The sequence below is a fragment of the Euprymna scolopes genome, chromosome 7, assembly GCF_053919585.1.
Source record: "Euprymna scolopes isolate OS-2025 chromosome 7, ASM5391958v1, whole genome shotgun sequence".
NCBI classification, from domain to species: Eukaryota; Metazoa; Mollusca; class Cephalopoda; order Sepiida; family Sepiolidae; genus Euprymna; species Euprymna scolopes.
The window spans coordinates 83,950,942-83,971,231 of NC_136488.1; the positions used below are offsets into that span (position 1 = coordinate 83,950,942).

The following is a 20,290-nucleotide window of genomic DNA, read 5'->3' on the forward strand; positions in this document are numbered from 1 at the left end:
GTAACAGGTTGATGTAGTTTGCTTGAAGCATTGCATGCAATTTATATACATACACACATATATGTGAAAAAGGAAAAGCCAAAATTATTTATATATTCATTAATGTTTCGTCTTTATTTCAAGACTACCTCGGGATGGATGATTTGACTAAATAAAATGCTAATACAATATTTGAAAATATTTGGTACATTTGTATAGTGAAAAGGCTGATTTTGTTCTTTCTTATTTTTTGGATGAATCATACTTGTTAAAATTCAAAATATATAATGTATTTGACCTGAAATGAGTGATTTTTTTTTCAAACTATATATCGCCGTTAGAATTCAAAAAGTTCTTGTTTAGAAAAAAAAAAAATTACAACAAAGCAGCAAACAAAAATCCCCCCCCCCCACAACTCCTATAGATTATTAAGAGATATTAAGATAAAAATTGCGACCCAATAAGGTCAGCCATCTTAATATATACACATATATACATACACACTAACAGGGATACTCGATGTTGCCCGGGATTGAATGCTGATCAACAAATGTTTCACAATCCTATATTTTTATTGTCATTAAAATCGGTGAAATTGACAATTTTTTTTTTTTAAATCAAATCGATTGATTGCTAGCTCTAGTTGGGGACCCATTGTGATGCACCAGGAGGAAGCTTCACATGTCTTCCTGCAATCCACAATACATTATTAATTGTTGAGGCATTTTAAAAAAATGTTTTTATTTAGTTTCAACATATATTAAAGAAGAAAAAGTGTGATAACTGACAGAAGCTAAAATACACTTCAAAAATATTTTTCTCCTTAAATCTAATTCAACATTTAAAAAAAAAAAAAAAAAAATTAAACAAAAGGGGGGGGGGTAAATAAGGGGTGGGGTAGAGAGAAAAAACCCTATATAGATGTCTTTCAGCCAACACTTTTTAAAATAAACGTCAGCAATGGGGGAAAGCAACATCGTTTTAAAACGTGGTCAAAAGACCATAAATTACCAGTGAGGGTAGACAAAAAAAAAATAGTATGGGCAGGGGAAGGACAAAAAGAAACAATCTCATCGAATACCCATTAGTTCCAAATTATGACTATGTTTCTTCTGTTTACACAGAGACAGTGGATGCAAATTAATAGACACCACCTCAAAGATTTTTATACGGATTTACAAGTGTGCTCTGTGTAAGATAGAGAAAGTGTCATCTGTGTACACTCCGGTGCAGATCTGGCATTGCAAAATACAGGGTGTTCGAAAAGTCTTGGGCACATTAAGCAGATATGAGGACTTGAAATGTGCCCAAGACTTTTGGAACACCCTGTATATTCACAGATGGTTGACTTATGAACTTATACATGTCTAGATGTTGGCCATTTTCTGTGCCTACGTATCGAAGGGGGGGGGTACATGTTGGGAAATTCTAATCTCCAAGCACTGAATGGTATTCTCCACATAGCTAGCCTCACACTAACCATTAAAAGAATATATTGTATTGAGTGATAGGTGTTGCAGTGCTAGATTGGCACTGAAGGGTACACGGATGAAACTTTCTCGATCTTACATAGAGCACACTCGAAAATCCACTTAAAAATTCTCAAGGCAGTGTCAATTAAGTTGTGTCAGCCATCTTTGTGTAAACAGAAAGAACATATCCATAATAATATAATGTCTCATTTGTGTCCATGTGTGGGTGGGCGTTTTACGTATACAACAAATAGCATACCTTTTGTCGTTTCTTCTTAACAATAGCAAACAATTCGGTGATTATGTAGGCTTTTATTCTTCATCCACTTCAATTATTGACAAGGTCACAATTACTTTATAGTCCAACTCGTACTGAGTGGATTACCTATTTTGTATCCAGTCAATCTGAAGGCCGAAACTCGATTGCCAATCTCAGATCATTTGGAAACTCCTGTTACGTGAACTCACCCTTCATGGGAACTGACAAATCCTCCCAAAATCTTGTGCTCGTATTATAACCTACTTGTTTACTGTTAAAAATTTTAGTCTCAACTCAAAACATTCTTTTGTGTCATTGTTTGTATTATTTTTTTGTTTAACGACATTCTTCTGATATCGAAAATAGTTTGTTATTTCCATAATATTGTCACCCGTTCAATTGTCCATCGCTCACACCTTTAACCAGGACATCAGACATATCCTGGGCCATAATATCCAACAAATATAGCATAATATATTTTGGAAAAAAATCCCTTTATCACACGTATGCTCAACTTAAACATGCAAATGATGACTTTTGGAATAGACTGCACAGCAAAATATTTTGCAAGATGCGTATATTTTTATGAGTTTGATATTAATAAGCTTTTGTTTTATTTGCCTTTTTCCATTTGCATGATTATTTAAAACATTTTAAAATTTATTTTAAAAAATAATTACTTTATTCATTTTCCTTCAAACAATTTTTATTTCTTTTTTTTTTTCTAATGAATAAATGTGAAAGTTGGATCCATTTCGTGCATTAACAGTAAAGTCTGGTGACTGGACAGCAAAAAGAAAAAAAAGAAGAAGCTGGACATGCTAAGAAGATATGGAAAGAAACTGTCAGGAAAGACCATAAATAGTGACAAATGGACACAGTCGACCATCACAATTGTGATCACTGGAAACTTAGTATAAGGATAGCCAAATGTCAAACCTCTTATTGAAAGAAATGCAAACAATAAACCTGGATAGTGAGTGAAGTTTTTAATTAACATCTTTCAGTGGTTTACATGATCTGCATGGAATATGCCAACAATAATGCATTCTGCATAATCAATTTGAAAACATATTTTGTTTATATGTGAAAAAGAATATCAGGTTTTGAGTAACATTAGATGTGTCATGTTACACTTGTTCCTTTCAGTTGCTAACATAAATTGGGATGCTGAAAATACATTTGATCCATTTTTTTAAAAAAGTTATGAAACAAATATTAGAACTTACTGATTCAGTCTTGTAATTCTTCAAAGCTTGTAAAAATTTCACCTTCTCATTTTCCACAGATGATATCAAATTTTCTGTTAAAAATAAAAAGCACAAAAAATTAAGTCAGGCATGAATAAAGATCACCAAATTATATCCTCCAGTTATAGTCAGCTATCAAATTTCCTAACTTCCGGCATCGCTGCTACCGGAAGCAAAAATCAGTTCCTTCACTTTCATTGTTCTTCAATATTTCTATTGTGAAGCAATTTATTGAAATAAAATATAAAACAAGCCGAGCATGCGGGGTCCCCCTTCACAAGTGAAAAAGTCTGGAAAGAGAATTTCTTGAGTGACCAAGATATAGAAAAGGACTGCTAGGTCAAGGAAGGTGAATGCTGTGAAGGAGAAACATACCTTGTGCGATGCATGTTATGCAAAGAGACTGTTTTCCTGCCATGATAAGCTGTAAGAAGCATTTATGTTATGATTGTGACGAATCGACAAAAGAAAAACTTGCCATGTGCAGGTAGAATACTTAAACCGAATGCTTTAAGTTTGTCATTGAAGGAAATAATGGCTTTGACATTGGGCATGTCGATCATGATGAAACTGTATGTAGGGAGTGTTGACTGCAGTGAGCCGTGTCTGTGATTGATTTGAAAAATTCTGAATAAAAAAATTTACTTTCACCATCACGAATGTTTGTGTAAAATTTTTTAAAAATTCAAAGTGGTTACTGAGAAAAATATGAACAAACGAATGGACGACTGATTTTGGGGCAATTTTACCCCTACAATGGCCCCACCAAAGTTATCCCCAAAAATATGTTTTGGCAAAAAATTTACTTTCACCATGACTAATGTTTATGCAAAATTAAAAAAAAAAATCCAAGGCGTGGTTATCGAGAAAAGTGCAAACAAATGAATGGACGAACGAGAGGAAATTACAAGGTCCAATCCCTCCTTTGTCGGGGGTGGGGGGGAACCAAAAAGGGACACTGAAAAGTACACAATAAAATTTAACAAATATAAAAATCACAGATAAAATAACATAATTAGTCTTTATTTGCATTTTTAATAATAAAAAAAAATTCTTATTTTAATATTTTATAAGAAATATGTTTATGAAACTATAAAAATAATTTTTTTTTAATTAAAAAAAAACAAAGTTTTTTTTATTTGAATTCATATAATAAATATATGTTAATGAAAGTATAAACATATCAGAAAAACAAAACAAAAAAAAAAGTACATGCACAGGGGAAGATACAGGCGTGAGAAAAAAAAAAAGCAAATGAACTCATTTACCTTGTCACCGCTTCCAGTAGCATTACGCCGGAAGTTAGGAAGTACGTTAGCTGACTATAATCAAGTATTTATGAGGAAAAGATCAAATACATATGTGCATAACTTGCCTATTGCCCACACCCTCATCCTCTACGTTGAATTCCCCTTTTCCTCACAAAGGTTTACTAAAATAGACAAATTGGTACATTCAATATGATTGGTTGGTTGGTTTTTTTTTGTTTTATGGCATATCAACCCTTTTCGGGTTATTTAATGCCGAATCCAAAGATTTTGAAGAAAAATTTTTTAATAGAATATATTTGTTGTTTTCAAGTCGGTTTCTATTTAACCCATAGTTGGGACCCTAACAGGTACTACCACTCCGAGTCAGAGTGGACCTGGGAGCAATGGCAATTAAAGGGTGGCTCCACACTCCCCAAAGCCCACAAGCTGGGGCCTCACCACTGGATATAGTTTAAGGTCATATCCAGGACCCCCATTGAGGGACTTTTACCCTCTGCAGGGGGGCAGTCGGTGTATTCTAATGCCCCACCGACAGGGCCAACATTCAATATGAGTTTGGATACATATGTAGGTCATTCTAAAAGTAAAACCTATTTTTTTTAAACCCAAAAATTTGAAGAGCTACAAAGATGTGAAATGAGCAACTTTTTGTGCCCCAGAATTTATTTATATTTTTCTACATCCATTAAAGCCAAAAACGTTGTGAGAATAATACTCAAGGTGAGAACAGTAGTCCGAAAAATCTAAATAATACAAATTAATAATCCTCGTCTCAAAAATTCAGAAACAGTAAAGACGATGTTTTTATTATAGAAATTAAAAAATAAGATAATATGCTGTTTACAGTTGAGATCAGAAGCACAACGTGTTCTCATTACTTTCAAGGTAATGCTCGGTTAAAAGCTAGTGCAAAATACACATCATTTTATTCATTTTCTTCATTTCATAGCATCGCCGTTTCATACAGCTTTAGTATCAAACATAAAATACTAGCAGGGAGACCCGACATTGCCCAGCAGTGAATGAGGATCAACTAATGTTTCAACCTCCCATATTTTATTTTAATCTAGATCAGTAAAATTGAACTTTTTTCAATCCTCCTTGCAGTTACTTAGTCCACAATACATTGTAGTCTACATTGCACTGTAGAGAACCTACTGTTGGTTTTATAAAATTATTTTTATATAGCATCTTGAATTAAAGTTTAAAATGCAAAAGCCAAGTATCATGTACTCTAAACAGAAACATTCATTTCGAAAGTACCCCGGTCATATCAAACAGCCTACTGTGGATTTTATGTGCTGGGCCTTTCTGCTTGTGTGGTAATGCACTTTTGATGCTAGGCTGTATAAGGTGTTATCTTTAGTCAAAATCGTCTATTCCTTCTTTCATCAGATTTTTTTGATTATCGATACTTATTGAACACATTACAATACAAAACCTGTCCACAAACACTACTAGACACATGGAGTATATTTGTATGAAATTAAAAAGAAAAAAAAAATCAGCCCACGAAGGGATGCTGACGACACTACCATCTATGGTAGCACATCTAAAACAGTAAACGACCAAGTTCTCTCTGATTCTCTCTCCCCTGATCTTGATCACGTTGTACAATGGGGAAAGGAGTGGCTGGTTACTTTTAATGCATCTAAAACCAAGCTTCTATCTTTACATCATCAACGTTCTGATCCCCATCTGGCATCAATTAAAATGAATGGCTCTCGTCTTGGTGAGGCCTCAAGTTTTGACAGGCTTCTGGGCTTGACCTTTACTCCTGATCTTAAATGGAATACGTACATCAAATCTGTTGCCAAGGCCGCTGGAAAAATGGTCGGATGCTTCTATCGATCCAGTAGATATCTCACTGCTGATGCAATTCTTTATAATAGCCAGATACGTCCAAGGATGGAGTACTGTTGCCACATATGGGCAGGAGCTGCTAGAAAAGACTTGTCCTACCTCGATAGGGTTCAAAATAGACTTTGTGGCCTGGTGGGAAATGTCCTTTTCTCTTCACTGCAACCTCTATCTCACAGAAGAGATGTTGCGAGTTTGTCTCTGCTTTATCGTCATTTTCATGGAAAGTGTTCGACTGAACTTCAATCTATGGTTCCCCCCTCGCCAAACTTTCACAAAATACACTCGACTAGCTGAAAACACTATCAATAATTCTCCCCACTCTTTATCTGTGCCTAAACCTAAACATAAATTCCATGATCAAAGCTTCTTTCTTAGAACTGCACGCCTGTGGAATTGTCTTCTGCTTTCCAGCTGTCTATAATATGATTGTCTTCAAATCCAACGTAAACAAGTTTCTGATGAGCCGTTCCACTTAAGTTAACAAATTTACTGAACTTCCATTACTATCGATTACTATATTGTCCTTTAGACTACTGTACACTCTTTAACCCTTATCCTTGAGTGGCCTATCGGCCTTGATAAGTGGTGACACCTATGTAAAAAAAAAAAAAACAAAAAACAAAAAAAAACTCACATGCACAGATAAAGTTCCTTTTATATAATAGTAGAGATATTGTCTAAGTATACATTTTTAAAAATGTGATATTGAAAAATATAATTATCTACACTTTTGACAACTTTACTCTGCTCATGCGGCAAAAAAAGTTTAACAAAGGAAGAATAAACTTACTGAATATTGGATGAGTTCCAATTTTTAAACCACCTTTATCGAGTTCCTTCATCCTTTTCACAGATTCAGGGGCTGGCAGTGGCCGTGACTTGATATATTGTGCATAGGCATTTGTACACACTCTGGTTAAATTTTGCTGAAATGAAAAAAAAAAAAAATTGCTTTTAGTACAAGTTCTTATGTGTAAGAATACATATGACGAGATCCCTGGCGACACCAGATGATCTTGCTTTTCAAATAGAGGAAGAGAAGATGGGAGAGGATGAGGTATGGTTGGGGGGGGGGGCATGCTGACACTTGGTCAAGGAAAAACAGATGTTTATGAGATTCCTGTCCCCCCGAGAGGGAAATAGTAAATATTTCAATGAGAAAAAAAATATATAAATAAATATGATAATAGATAATAGTTGTTCTTAAGCAGTTTTAATTTCCATTTTGTACTTATGTAGCGATAGGAAGAGGCAAAAATTTCAATGGGAAATAAATAGTTATCGCTTATCACATCAGTGCCGGGGTGGGGTTTTTAAGAGAAAGACAAATGAGAATTGTTCCTATATCATGGCTGTTATATATCTGTTAACAACGGAAAGGCTGTTCTTAAAATCTCTGTTGAGCAAGATGAAGAATGGGGGTCAAGAGTAGGGGGTCACCGCCAGGCATTGTTCGACCTGGGGTGACTAATCATGCCTAATTGGTAATAAGTAAAAACCTCAGTGCAGGTGGGGGTTGAGGTCTGGTAGAGATAAGCTCTAAGAGAAAAGAATGAATAACCCCAGAAAGGTGGAAGGGGAATTTCTGATTTGATAAAAACTATTGGTTTTTTAGAGAGAGTCCTTTTTTACTAGCTGGCATCGAGGCGTCCACATCGCTCTCACCATGCCTGGGGGGGGGGGCCCTCATAAGAGCTAAGTTGAAAGGCTCTTGTTCTTAGCTGGGAAATTAATTAGAGGAACTTAAGTTATACAACCTGCATTATGAAGATTGGATCAGAGAACTAGACTATAAACAAGTGTAAAATGATTTATGAATAATTATTTTGTTTCGTTATATAAAAATGTCCCAGAGTTTTTCCTTGTTCTCGATTGCCGGCCTGAATGAAGACGCAATTTATTTCAGATATGCCCTGACGCCAGATGATGAAAGAAATAGACTGGATCCAGCACAAAGCCAGAGTGACGGCCGAAATCGACAATGTTGCCACACGGACTTAGGATCATGCACATTTCGTGTGCCCTGAGCAGCAGAAGGATATTTTCCAGTGACCAGTGAGAGTCTGGTCACCCTTGAGGGGTCTACCACTAGACAAGTAAGAATGTAGCCCTACTGGGTTGCATCCATGATCTTGTGAACTGGGAGCGATGAACACAGCCAGAAGTACATCACAAGTATGCTCCAGTGAACCAGGATAGCGATGAATGCGGCCCAGCCCTTGGATGAGAGAGGGTATTAGGGTTATATACAGTGATAAACAACTGAATGTATTAATTTAGGTTTGACAAGATGAAAAGTGATTTTGAAATCAAATTTTCCTACCGAGATGAACACAAGCAAAAAAGGAACGCATTCTCCTGAAATATCTTCTCTAAATGGGAATTGTCTCAAAAATTTTGAGTTTGGCAATAAGATGGTAAAGCAAGAGTGAATTAAATGTGTTAATTAGCAAGGCCTGAGCTGGACTGGAAAAAATGAAAGCAATTTCAAAGCCAAATATTTCTACCAAGATGAAACGCGATCAGTTGTTGTACATAGAAAAAATTACACCAGAATTTTTACCAAAAGCTTGAAGAAAATTAATAGTGTATACACCAGAATGCTCTGCTCTCAACATTTGGAGATAGCACCCTACGAAAGAGCAACTCTAGACACCTCTCTCAAATCTCAGCCTTGATCAGGAAAAAAAAGAAAGAAAGAGAGATTTACTAAACACTGCTGAAGGGTTAAGGATAAAATCATTAGTAATGTTCTTTTATGGATGCTAAAACAGGGATGTAGCTCAGTGAGGAAACTGCACAGAATCTATATCAAGCAGCTAAGAAATAACTCACAACACACCTATAAAAATTGGTTCTTCTTCGTTATAGTAGCAAAATTCAAAATTCAAGTGAAACCAATGGTATCTACTGAATTGTCATGTCATAGTAATGAAAATATCCCAAAATTATGAAAAATAAGGTAGAAAATTAATTATTAAAGAAAATAGTTTTCAAAGAAATTAGCAATTTTAGCTTACATAATAGGTTCTTGTTTCCCTTGTGTTTACGTCACATGTCACGTGACAAAACAAACATGGCCGAAATCATTTTTTTCATTGAATAATGAAATATGTGTTTTATGTAACATTCTAGAAATATTTAACTAATTGTGACATGACAATAGGTAGATAACATAGCTTATTGTTGAAATCGACAAAAAAATGTAAGTAGTTATCATTGTTTTTTTTTTTAATGAAAACTTAATTTTTTGGCTTTGCTACAATAACAAAGAAGAACCTAAAAATCTCCTAGGGGTAATGGAGGATGAAACAAGATGGTAGGAGAGTCAGAAGGATCCGTGACATCATCACGACTTGATGATGATGATGATGAATAAGCAAAGAACTAAACAGAATGCTATTTTTTATAAAGTTTCATAACTGAAATGAAATATCAAATCAAATCATGATTCTGTGTTCATTTTTTTTCTATTTAGTCTGTTCTTTATCTTAATGCTATCTATACCCACACCAGAATTTTACTTTAACAAATTTTCACATAAACTTCTGATATAAAACTATAACAACATTCATCCGGAGTGGGTTGAGCTGGCTCAAATTGAGTTCACCACGTGCATCAAGGTAATTCATTCTTGCCAATCGGCAGCCGAGTCTTCGGCATACTTCAGCCATTCTTGTTCCAGTGTTGAACATTGAAATCATGAATTTCAACCACCTGTTCTATGTCTTCATTTTTTCAATTCAAATCTTTATTTAGCCACCTCTTTGCTTCCTCCAGATAGTGGGTGTTATTGGAGCTACAAACATGTAGATGAATTCTTCCTTGGGGCATCAAAGAACATGACCAAAAGTAAAAGAGTCTCTATAATGCCAGTGATGTTACATCTTGCATGGATGGTTTAGTATTTGGTTGTAGAGATGGACGTGCATAGAATGTGCAGAAGGCTGTACATATAAAGACCTTGAGTATGTGAAGATTTTCTTTGCAAAGAGGCCAGGTCTTGTAGCCGCACAGCAGTGTTGTGCATATCGGCAATTGATACATCTTTAATTTTGTTGAGAGTTATCTCTTGTCAAAACTGCAATCTACTTTGGAGGTTGATACAAAAGACAATGATTGAAGCAGAGGGTAATAAGTAATAATCAAAAAGAAAAAAAAATACTTATGCAGTATAAAGATTTTGCCATGGTCGGAATTGTCTGGATAGTTTATGAAAAACATCTGAAGATGCCGAAACACTGAGCACCTTAACACTAATACAAAAATATCATAAAGAAAAAATTTGTTTGTTATCATTGGTTTATTATATAAAAAATTAAAATTTATCTTGATTTGAACAAAAATCATAAAAGTAAAAAAAAATCATAAAAAAATCCAATTTTTTTTTATTTGCTGTCAGTATTCAAAAATTAAATACTTATTCATGAAACTTATCTTATAATGAATGTTTTTTTCTTGCTTGGAATCTTGATTTTCTAAAAGTTTGATAAAAATTGTCCAATAATTATTCAAGAACATTGTTTTCTATTTTTCAATTAATCTTTTATTGAATTATCTCTGCACTGACAGAAATAATATATTTTTCATTGAAAAAAATTAACCAGCATTTATGGAAAAAAATAACAAAAAAAACTTGAAACTTTGTTCAACATCTTCTGGCATTTTCTGTAAACCACTTGTTTACTGCATAAGTACAAAAAAAAAAAAAAAAAAACTTTAAAGAAATACTCACAAAGTCAAGATTTTCTTTATGCCATCGTAGAAGGTTATCTTGCCATTGTTCTATCACAGTCACAGGTACGCATCCAAAATAACCATCCTCATCTGAAATAAATGGATACATAAAAAAAGTGTATAGTCAAACTGCATCTTTCTTCGATTGGTTATAATCAAGATTGTTCTTTTTGATTTCCGGTTTCTGTTGTTCATTTAGATGGATAATTAGACATGCAAAGGCAGACAAGAAAGTCATTCTTAACACGAGGAAAAAGGGCGGGGGGGGGGGGCTCAGACTATCTGAGAGGAAGATAAACACTAATTAGCAAGGACTATACCTTGCTTGTCACCACCATCAAAGAGCAGACAATCTTAACTATAACCATTGGTTAACATAAATTCTAACATGGAGTAAAACAGAATCACACAAACCTTAAAAAGACAATTTAAGTATGCTTACAAGAGAAACCTAACAAAAAGTTTCACGTTTTGTAATTTTTAGATAAGGATTGATAATTTGTGTTATTTGGATTATTTTTCTCATTTTGAATGTTATTCTCATGCCATGATCTGCTGGATATGTGCCTCAAAGCTCTCTGACAGATACTCTATACATTCATTGAGGTCTAGACCAGACTTAGCCAGTGTCAAGTAGGTCCTTTGGTGAAGCAGGCTGTGCTGGTATGGTCACCTTTATTGCATGAATTATAGTGTGTGGTGTAGAGAAATAGAGAGGATCATCATCCCTGGCTCTTATCCTCAAGGCAACCCAGAGAAAAGATGAACTGACTACATCTATGAAGAGCACCAGCCTCAAACCTGAACAAGCAATGGATCGAAAGTGGTGGAGAATGAACATGACCTAATCGACATGGCAGAACTTTCAACCCTTGAACATGAGGAAAAAGCAGAAGTATTCTCACTACATTTCAGCCAATGTAGCCAAACTTCTTCAGGTGTATCTTGTTGAATTCGGAAATCTTTCTGTTGAATTTCAGATTGAACACTTTAGTTAATTCACGGGGGTAGCTTGGACTCACGTCATGATGGACAAAATACTATTTAGAATTCTAAGTAACAGTCTTTTAGAGGTTGAAGGTTCAATCCTCAGTGATACTATGAATACAATTAAATTACAAATAAGGGTTCTGTTTGAAATTTCATACAGATTCCTGAGTCTGACAAGATACGCCTGAAGAAGGTTGGAGCTTATATCAGCCGAAACATTGTGAGAACAACCCTCAAGATGAGAACAGTGATTCAAATAATCCAAATTCCCACTCATCATCACAAAAATCCATAAAGATAGTAACAAATAGAGACATCGTTGTTGACAAGAAAGGACTCGTATACAAAAAAAAAAATCCCCAAACACGCCAAATACACCCCCCCCCAAAAAAAAACAGAACCCATGAAGTAGGACGAAAACACTTACCAGCATTTTCTTCTTTTTTTTCTTCTTTGAATGGAACGTATTTGAACGGCCTTCCAAGGAAAACATGAAGATCGATCAGATATGGAATCTCATCAGATGAGAGGATGGAATATGCTGTTCCACTTCGGCCTGCTCGAGCAACACGGCCTTAAAACAAGACAAGAAATAAAATTAAAAATGAATGATGTTGGATTAAACAGTGGAAAAGAATAAAAGAACTAAATGCAGCGTGAAAAGTAACCAAAAATTTAGAAAGATTTCTAACATTCCATAAATAATATAAGCTATTGAGCTCATAAAATAAAAAGTTAAAAACTACCAAGTGAATATATCTACTACACCAAATGCAAGTGAGATCCAAACGAACTTAAATAAAGTTAGAATCTTTGTGAGAGTTTCTATAATGGTAGGTGAATGTCTGGCATCCAGTAGGATGTTTCATTACCAACAAAACAAAGAAAGAAATTGAAAAACAAAAGAAACTGAAAATGCACAACAATTTTGTTAAAAGTAGATTTAAGCAGGGAAGGCATGTTTCTCAATTTCACACTTAGTTTTTTTAAATGTATACAAGTATAACTCCTACTGGTAAGCACTAAGCAGAATTAGCCGCTGTGACTGGCTTACCTGAAAGAGGATTCTAATTGGTCAATTCCATTGCTACGAAAATCATATACCAGCATTAAAAGTATTACTTCATATGTACAATTACTAGAGAGGAAAGAACTCCATCTTCAAAGGACGATAATTTGCCTAAAATATTCTGCTGTTCAGAGGTAATTACATCTAAAGGGCTTGAGCATTAACCATAACAGATGAGAAATCTTAGTCTCTGTCTGCCATGATTAAAAGCTTATTGCACCACAAGATTTTGATACTAAATCTAAATCAGACAAATAGTTACTTTTATAATAAAAGTCTTAAGTCTCCAATTGTTTTGTTAATAATTATTTCATTAATCAGCAGTATTAAAATCAATATTAAAAATTGCATTCAAAATATTTTAAATACATTATTTCAGATTTTAAAAAGGAAAAATAAAATAATTACAAACAGAAAACAAAAACAAACTTAAACGTATTTCTTTTGTAAAATTTGTCCTAAACTCAAAGGTTAATATTTAGTTTCTAGCAATGGTTGCTGAACAGATATTGTCTAAAGCGTATATTTGCGAGGTTAGCATTCGTTCGGGATGTAGTAAATTCTCTGGATAGACCCAGCCCAACCGCTTCAAGGTGAATGCCTAAACAAGTGCTAGTCTTTTTTTCTATGTTTATGATGGGCAAAGTGATTAATATTTCAGGGATATTAATAGTCAAGAAAAAATGGATTTCCTGTATATACATGGATAGAGCATCTAATTTTCTACAATTTAGTTTTACTTATAGTTGAATCAATTATTTTCTAAACTTAAAGTTCAACTAAGAAAGTCAAAATTAAAAGAGAAATACAGAGCATATGTGTGGAGGGAGAGGAAATAATTCTTTGATGAAACAAGTTATCTAACTCCGATTCTCTTCATGAATCATTTAAAGTCTTAGCTTTCATAGCATTTCATTAACATTTTCAGTTTTTGGAGAGAACTGTCAGAAAAGGAAGGTAAAAGACAAAACAAGATAGGAAGAGAAGAAAAATAGAAATAGATAAAGCAAGAGAAAGGAAAAAAAAAAAAAAAAAGATACAGCCAAATAGTCCAAAAAAATAAGTAAAGATTTAGTGGTCTGGCAGAAATCAATTTTTTCTTATTAAAAAAAAAAAAAAAAAAAAAAAAAAAAGAGAGAAAAAAATGCAACAGATTTTGATTTAAAAAAAATAGAGAATTCACATTCATTAGAGACTCTATAGATTTAAACGGAAATCTGCTTTTCTTGAATTAAAAAAAAAAGTGGAGAATTCACATCCCTGATATTTATTATTGTTATGAATGGGTGTGTTGACATAACTATTAATATCTTGCAGAAGATTATGCCTGAAGGTGAATATGTGTGTGGAAAAGAAATGAGGATACTTGCAGTTGACTTGACGTAGACATTTTATTTACAAGAACACAACACAGAGAATGATACAAATTACATCTATTAAACCTTAGTCTGAAATTACTCGAGCATATGTATTAGATATTACAGACATAATAGTAATATATCTCCATCTTCATTTACCCAGATTTAAAGTCATCCTCTCATTGGCGCCTGTCAGAGTTTCTCATCCCATTCTCATATCTCCATGTAAGAACTCACATAAAAGAGGTAAAAGGTAATTCTGCTTGAAACAGAACAGGAGTTATCTCTCCTTGATCGTGCTTCTCTCAACCTTACAATTATGTTTTTTGAAATGCATGTATACTTTCAGCAACATTATAAATTTACTTTTATTTGTTATGGCTTTTAAATCTGCATTAAAATTCATGAATACCCTCCCCCCCACACACACACACATAAAATATAAATTACTCACCAACTCTGTGGACGAAAAGTTTGGGTTTTCCGGAAAAGTTATAATTAATCACGTTGTCCAAGAGTGGAATATCGATACCTCTGGCAGCCAAGTCTGTGACAACCAAGACATTCGCGCGTTTGTTTTGAAATTTGGCTACGTTAATTTTACGGGCAGAAGGGTCCAGAGAGCTGTACACATAGGTGCATTTAATGTTTGCTTTAGTTAGTAACTGTAAAGTCAAAAAAAAAAAAAAAAAAAAAAATTAAAGAAAAAGCACAAATACAAAACTCACAATTATTTGCAATGTTAGTTGAGTAATCAAAATTTGACCAAAGCCAACTTTCATAAACTTAGCTCAATAGATTGTCTGCATAGACTAGTCAAACATTGTATTATCCAATATGTGTTTCTAGAGCAAAAATAAGTTGATTCTTATCGAACCAATATCAGTGTCAAACCTTTTATTTTATTTCTGCAGTCATTTCAATTTCAGGGACTATACAATCAAATGAGGTCTGAATTTTACAGCCAAAAAGAATTTCATCTACAAAATTCCTTTTGGCCGAGATCAAAGTGTAGTATCTGTTCTTCAGATGCGGCACTTCCATTTCTCGTTCTCTTTCAGTGGAGGAGAAATCCTTCACGACTGAGACAATTTTTATTTTTGTACCTTTTCTCCACGTCAAAAAACGACCCTTGTAACACCAAAGAGGGGCCACATCAGATCAGTAGGGTCGATGTGACGTTTTTGTTAAATGTGATAATCAATCCCGGGCGAACACCGGTTACAAAAAAAAAAAAAAAATAATAATTTTTTTTAGTTAATATTTTTATGTATCAAAATCTTGTTGTTGAGATACCATACGGTCGGGGGATAAAAATAGTAATCGCCGCTAAACTTCAAAGCGACAGATCACTTAAAACAATAATAAATGCTTTAGCCAAAAGGGACAGAATGATAACTTAAAAAAAACATACGTTTTGTTTCAAGTCGAGCGACGGTGACAAATTCCGAATCAGAGTTTTGAAATGTCGGATTGTTTTTGATCTGAGACACACACACACACACGTAATTGTTGGCCTCACAAAATATATTTGTGACAAGATCAAAACAAAAAGATAAATAGATTCTTTGGAGTTAAAATTTAACACACGCAATTGTCGGCTTCAAAGAATGTTTTTTTCGAATCAAATATTGAATGATTCGGTGACTATGATAAAGCCATTTGAAATTTAGATCAAGAGATTTTTCGGTTTTCCATAACATTTTGTCGGGATGTTGACAGAACAATTAAATTCAAAGGGGAAAGAATATCAAACGGATATTTTTAAATAGGTGAAAGCTGGTGATCTATTACAAGCTAAACAATAATATTTCCTCTGATTTTCAGTTGATAATATTGAAAAAAAACCATTATAAAAAAGGCGGGGTCAGACAAGTTGGGGAGGAGTCAATTTGATTTTGGAAATTGGGGGCGGAAAAATAATACCTGCCACAAGCCAAATTGACCAATGAGAAGGAATCAGGTGGATTGTTATCCATCAATTTGATTGGTCGAAGACGAACGTAGGCGTCGTCATTATTCAAGGGTTTTACTATATAAGATCTGTAAAACTCGATTTAATCAGATTCGGCAGAGAGATAGATAGGAGCAGAGTTAGAAGAAGAGAGAAGACAGAGATAAAGGTCTCGGTAGAGGACTCCAGCCACCCAACTTCTCTCCCCCCCTCGCTGGTCGCCAGAGAGCTCAATTTGCAACTTAATAGAATTCAGAGGACCTAGGAAGAAACCAGCCAGAACACCTTAACGATAATTATAACGGTCCGCGACTCCGACCGAGTATTTCAACAACAAGAAGCTCATTCACAAATCTAATTGCTTGCTTCCATTTAATCTTCAATCGTACATATGTCTGTAGATAATCATTTATGAATTTCCTAAATACATTATATATCAACCAACCTCCGGAGTTTGTTTGCTGATGTGCTGTTGTTCCATGTAATTTTAATTCTTTTACTTGCCACTTGTGACCCCGTTCCCGTCAACGAACACCCAGTCAACAGGACGACCAACTAGACGATCAAGAAGAACAGGCCTTGAGGACCGTGCAACCGAGAAGAGTCCTCCAACGCCTTAACGAGGACTCACTGGGTGACACGACGTACCAACGGTTGGCAGACCTGGTTGCCCAGTCGACATAATTAATTACCCGGTGACTAGGATAGTCATAATTGGGCATCGATCCAGAGTGAAGATCATAACTGGGCCGCGATCAGAGGTTCAAGGTCGTGCAAGGTCACGTGTCAAGGTCACACCCTGGTGTCTAACTCTGTCCTGTGGGGAGGCATTGTAAATAGGTACAAAATTGTAACACCAGAAAGTAATATTGAAGAAATGTACCTGTACCTATCTCATATAGCAGCCATGCTTGTATTGAAAATCCAAACCTCATTCTCAAAAAAAAAAAAAAAAAAAAAATCATATTAGTCAATGAAAGTTATCTCCCATAATTTTAAAAATTTATTCTTTTAATTTTGATATCATTTTTTAATTTGGTTAAAGGGAGATGTTTTCCCAAATTTATTACACGTATTTATCTGTTTTAGTATTTTTACAAATTTTTTTTCAAATTGGGATATATAATTCACATTTATTTGTTCAGAGAGGGAATTTAATGTTTAAATAAAAAAAATAAGCCCCCCCCCCAAACACTTTGATATATATGTACATATCATACAGAAATAAGTATCCTTACCAAAAATTAGAAAAAAATGATTGAGTAAAAGATTGATTAGAATTTTTTATTAAAAATAAAAATGTCATTGTATTTTGTTGACCCACCATTGATAAGAAACGGAAGTACCCATAGAGTAGGGGAGATAAGTCAGTTTGTCATTTAAGTAAAAATGAAAATTGCCAAAATGAAGTAAACTTTTCAAATTTGAAACAAATATATACTAAAATATTAGAGCTAGCAAAATGACAGAAATTTATTGAAACAAAACATGAAATAAATAACTGAGCAAACAATGACAGATTGCATTACTTCTCATGTTTTTAGATTAATCTTCAATATTATGTAATACAATAAAACTACAATATACAATAAAATTGATTTTTACTTGGAACTAAACTTCTACTCAATTTTTTGATGAAGATACTTATTTCTGCATGATATGCAAGTACATCAATGAGTTTTTATTTGGAATGCGATTTTCACTTGTGACCAATACTACATAAACACCCTGCAAAATGATAAATCTTTAATTTGATTAAGGGGAGATAATTCTAAACTTAATACTAATTTTTTCAAAAGTTAGACACTATAATTGATATTTTATTTGTTGAAAGAAGGGAGTTAATGCCTAAAAACTTTTTATTAAATTATTTCACATATGTAATAATCTAAATGAATAAATGCAAATGATTTTTATTTATCACTTATACAAAGTGGGTAACTTATTTAAATCAATAATACAACATATTTTGAAATACTGTACATATACTAGATAAAGGTCTAAGACATCTACTTGAATGCTTAATTTACATAACTATTTTTTTTTTTATAAAACTGTTCATAATAAATTAATGTTTAGTGTTATTCATTTATAATTTCATTGTTCTATTTTTTCCCTATATAAACAGTGAAATTGGAAGACAGTTGACCTGTGCAAGAACTGGAGAGTTTGCGTAATACCAGAAAACATCCTACGTAGATACACGTATTTCAATTTGAACAAAGATGACATGGTAATATTGTGAAGTTTGTGCTTGCACTGAACGTCCATAGACATTACAAGGGTTTGTGAGATGGACCCCCATAACTGTTGCATACTGGGTTATATTTTAGAAGAGATGACGTATGTATTTGTTGTTCGTGTTAGCTTGTTCATGTTGGTATGCAGAGTCGGTATATATAAAGAGATAGTGTACATTTTAAAGGAGCTGACGGGAACATGTAATACACTTTGGATGAGGAGATTTGATATATAGATAGACTGATAGGAGATATATTGACATTTATACTGTTGACAGTTCTGTGAATGGGAGTGTTTCTATAACATTGACACATATATTTCTTTACCTATTTTTTGAGATGATGATTTTCACAAAGTTCTTATAATATAAATTCACAATACCTTTCTGTTGTTGTATAACATAACACGAAGACGCAGATAAAAAATTATGATGATACTCGTTTATTCCATTCCGACTGGTCAATGGCTTTACATCAAGGAATTCAAGTCTTTACATGATTCTTTCTTCTCCCCTCCGCTTCCAAGGTTCCATGTCAGCACTGACTCCTCTCTTCTCCCCTGACTAACTGATTGACTCTCTCTTTGCCAAGCTCCAACTATATTGAAAACTCATGACGTCATTGCATGACCAACACGTGCATATTAGACACATGGCCTGACATGCCTCAGTGTTTAAGCATGCATTGTTACTCACATGTTTCAACCAGATTTCTCTAACCTAATTTTTGATTAATCCACTTTACAAACATTTTCCATTGTTCGTTTTTTAAATTCCTTATTTTAATTTCATTTCTTTAACAGAAACAAAATTCATCATTACATTCCTTTTCCAATAAACAGATATCTAACTATTTTATGTGAACTAAACAATGGTAATTCTACATTCTATTTTCAATAACATTCTGTACTATTTATTTTAATTTATGATTGGAATTCTCAATTCCAAATCTAGCTCCGCAAGTTCGAATCCTCGGCTATCCTATCTCATATTTACTCACAAGAACAGGCGGCTGTTCTGTAACATAACCAGATATAATTTGAAATTAAATTAACTAAAGTACTTAGATAAGTATACTTCAATTTGAACAAAGGTAGCCTAATAATATCATTGGGTCTGTATTCACGCTGAATGTCTATAGAATACACAGCAGCAATAGATAAACAGTGCTGAAATAATAGCGTTACTTAGAAAGTCATTTTTAAACATGGGGTGGATGAGGAACTTTTTAATGATTCCATACTTTCACCTAACAATTTAATAAAAAGATACTGAAAAAAATATAAACAAAAAGATACTGTTTACCAATTATCCTCGGCTGCAATTTCATTGGCTGAACATTTCATTACCTTTTGGTATTTTATGTAACCTGCTCGGAATATGCAGATGATAAACTGGCCCAGATTTACCCTTTTTAATTTTATTAGAAATTTTTAAGAACTCACCATGACTAAATATTCCACATGGTGCCTGGTAGCAGCAAACACAACTGTTTGTTCAAAGGGTTTAATAATATTCTGGAGAAGGTACAACAGCAGGGAAGACTTATCAACATCTCGGCAGTAGAAATATGCAGTCTGAAATTTGATAAAATGTCAATACATACAATAGAATATAGAATTAAAAAAAACCAAAAAACTATTGTTACAATATTTTTATGTTTTGATAGAAATTTTGGTTCGTGTAGGTAGACATACATAGGTAAAATATGGTAATTCAAACCAAATTAATAGGAAAACTCTTTGATAGGCAAAAAAATTTTACTCAATTTTTTCATAATATACACTAAAAGTTATGAAAAAATTATTGAATAGAATTTTAATTAAAAATATGAATTAGTTTCATCATA

General features: G+C 33.7%; 1 protein-coding gene across 1 annotated transcript in view; it reads right to left on the reverse strand.

Moving 5' to 3' along the window:
• The window catches only part of LOC145279816 (ATP-dependent RNA helicase DDX54-like), a 59,743-nt gene that overhangs the window by 14,953 nt on the left and 24,500 nt on the right, over positions 1–20,290 (reverse strand). The window contains exons 9-14 of the mRNA XM_080131185.1: positions 19,887–20,018; positions 14,703–14,913; positions 12,249–12,395; positions 10,830–10,921; positions 6,885–7,020; positions 2,940–3,013 (exon numbers count right to left, since the gene is read on the reverse strand). Of these exons, the coding sequence (XP_079987311.1) occupies positions 2,940–3,013; positions 6,885–7,020; positions 10,830–10,921; positions 12,249–12,395; positions 14,703–14,913; positions 19,887–20,018 (792 nt within the window). The remainder of the gene's footprint in view (positions 1–2,939; positions 3,014–6,884; positions 7,021–10,829; positions 10,922–12,248; positions 12,396–14,702; positions 14,914–19,886; positions 20,019–20,290) is intronic.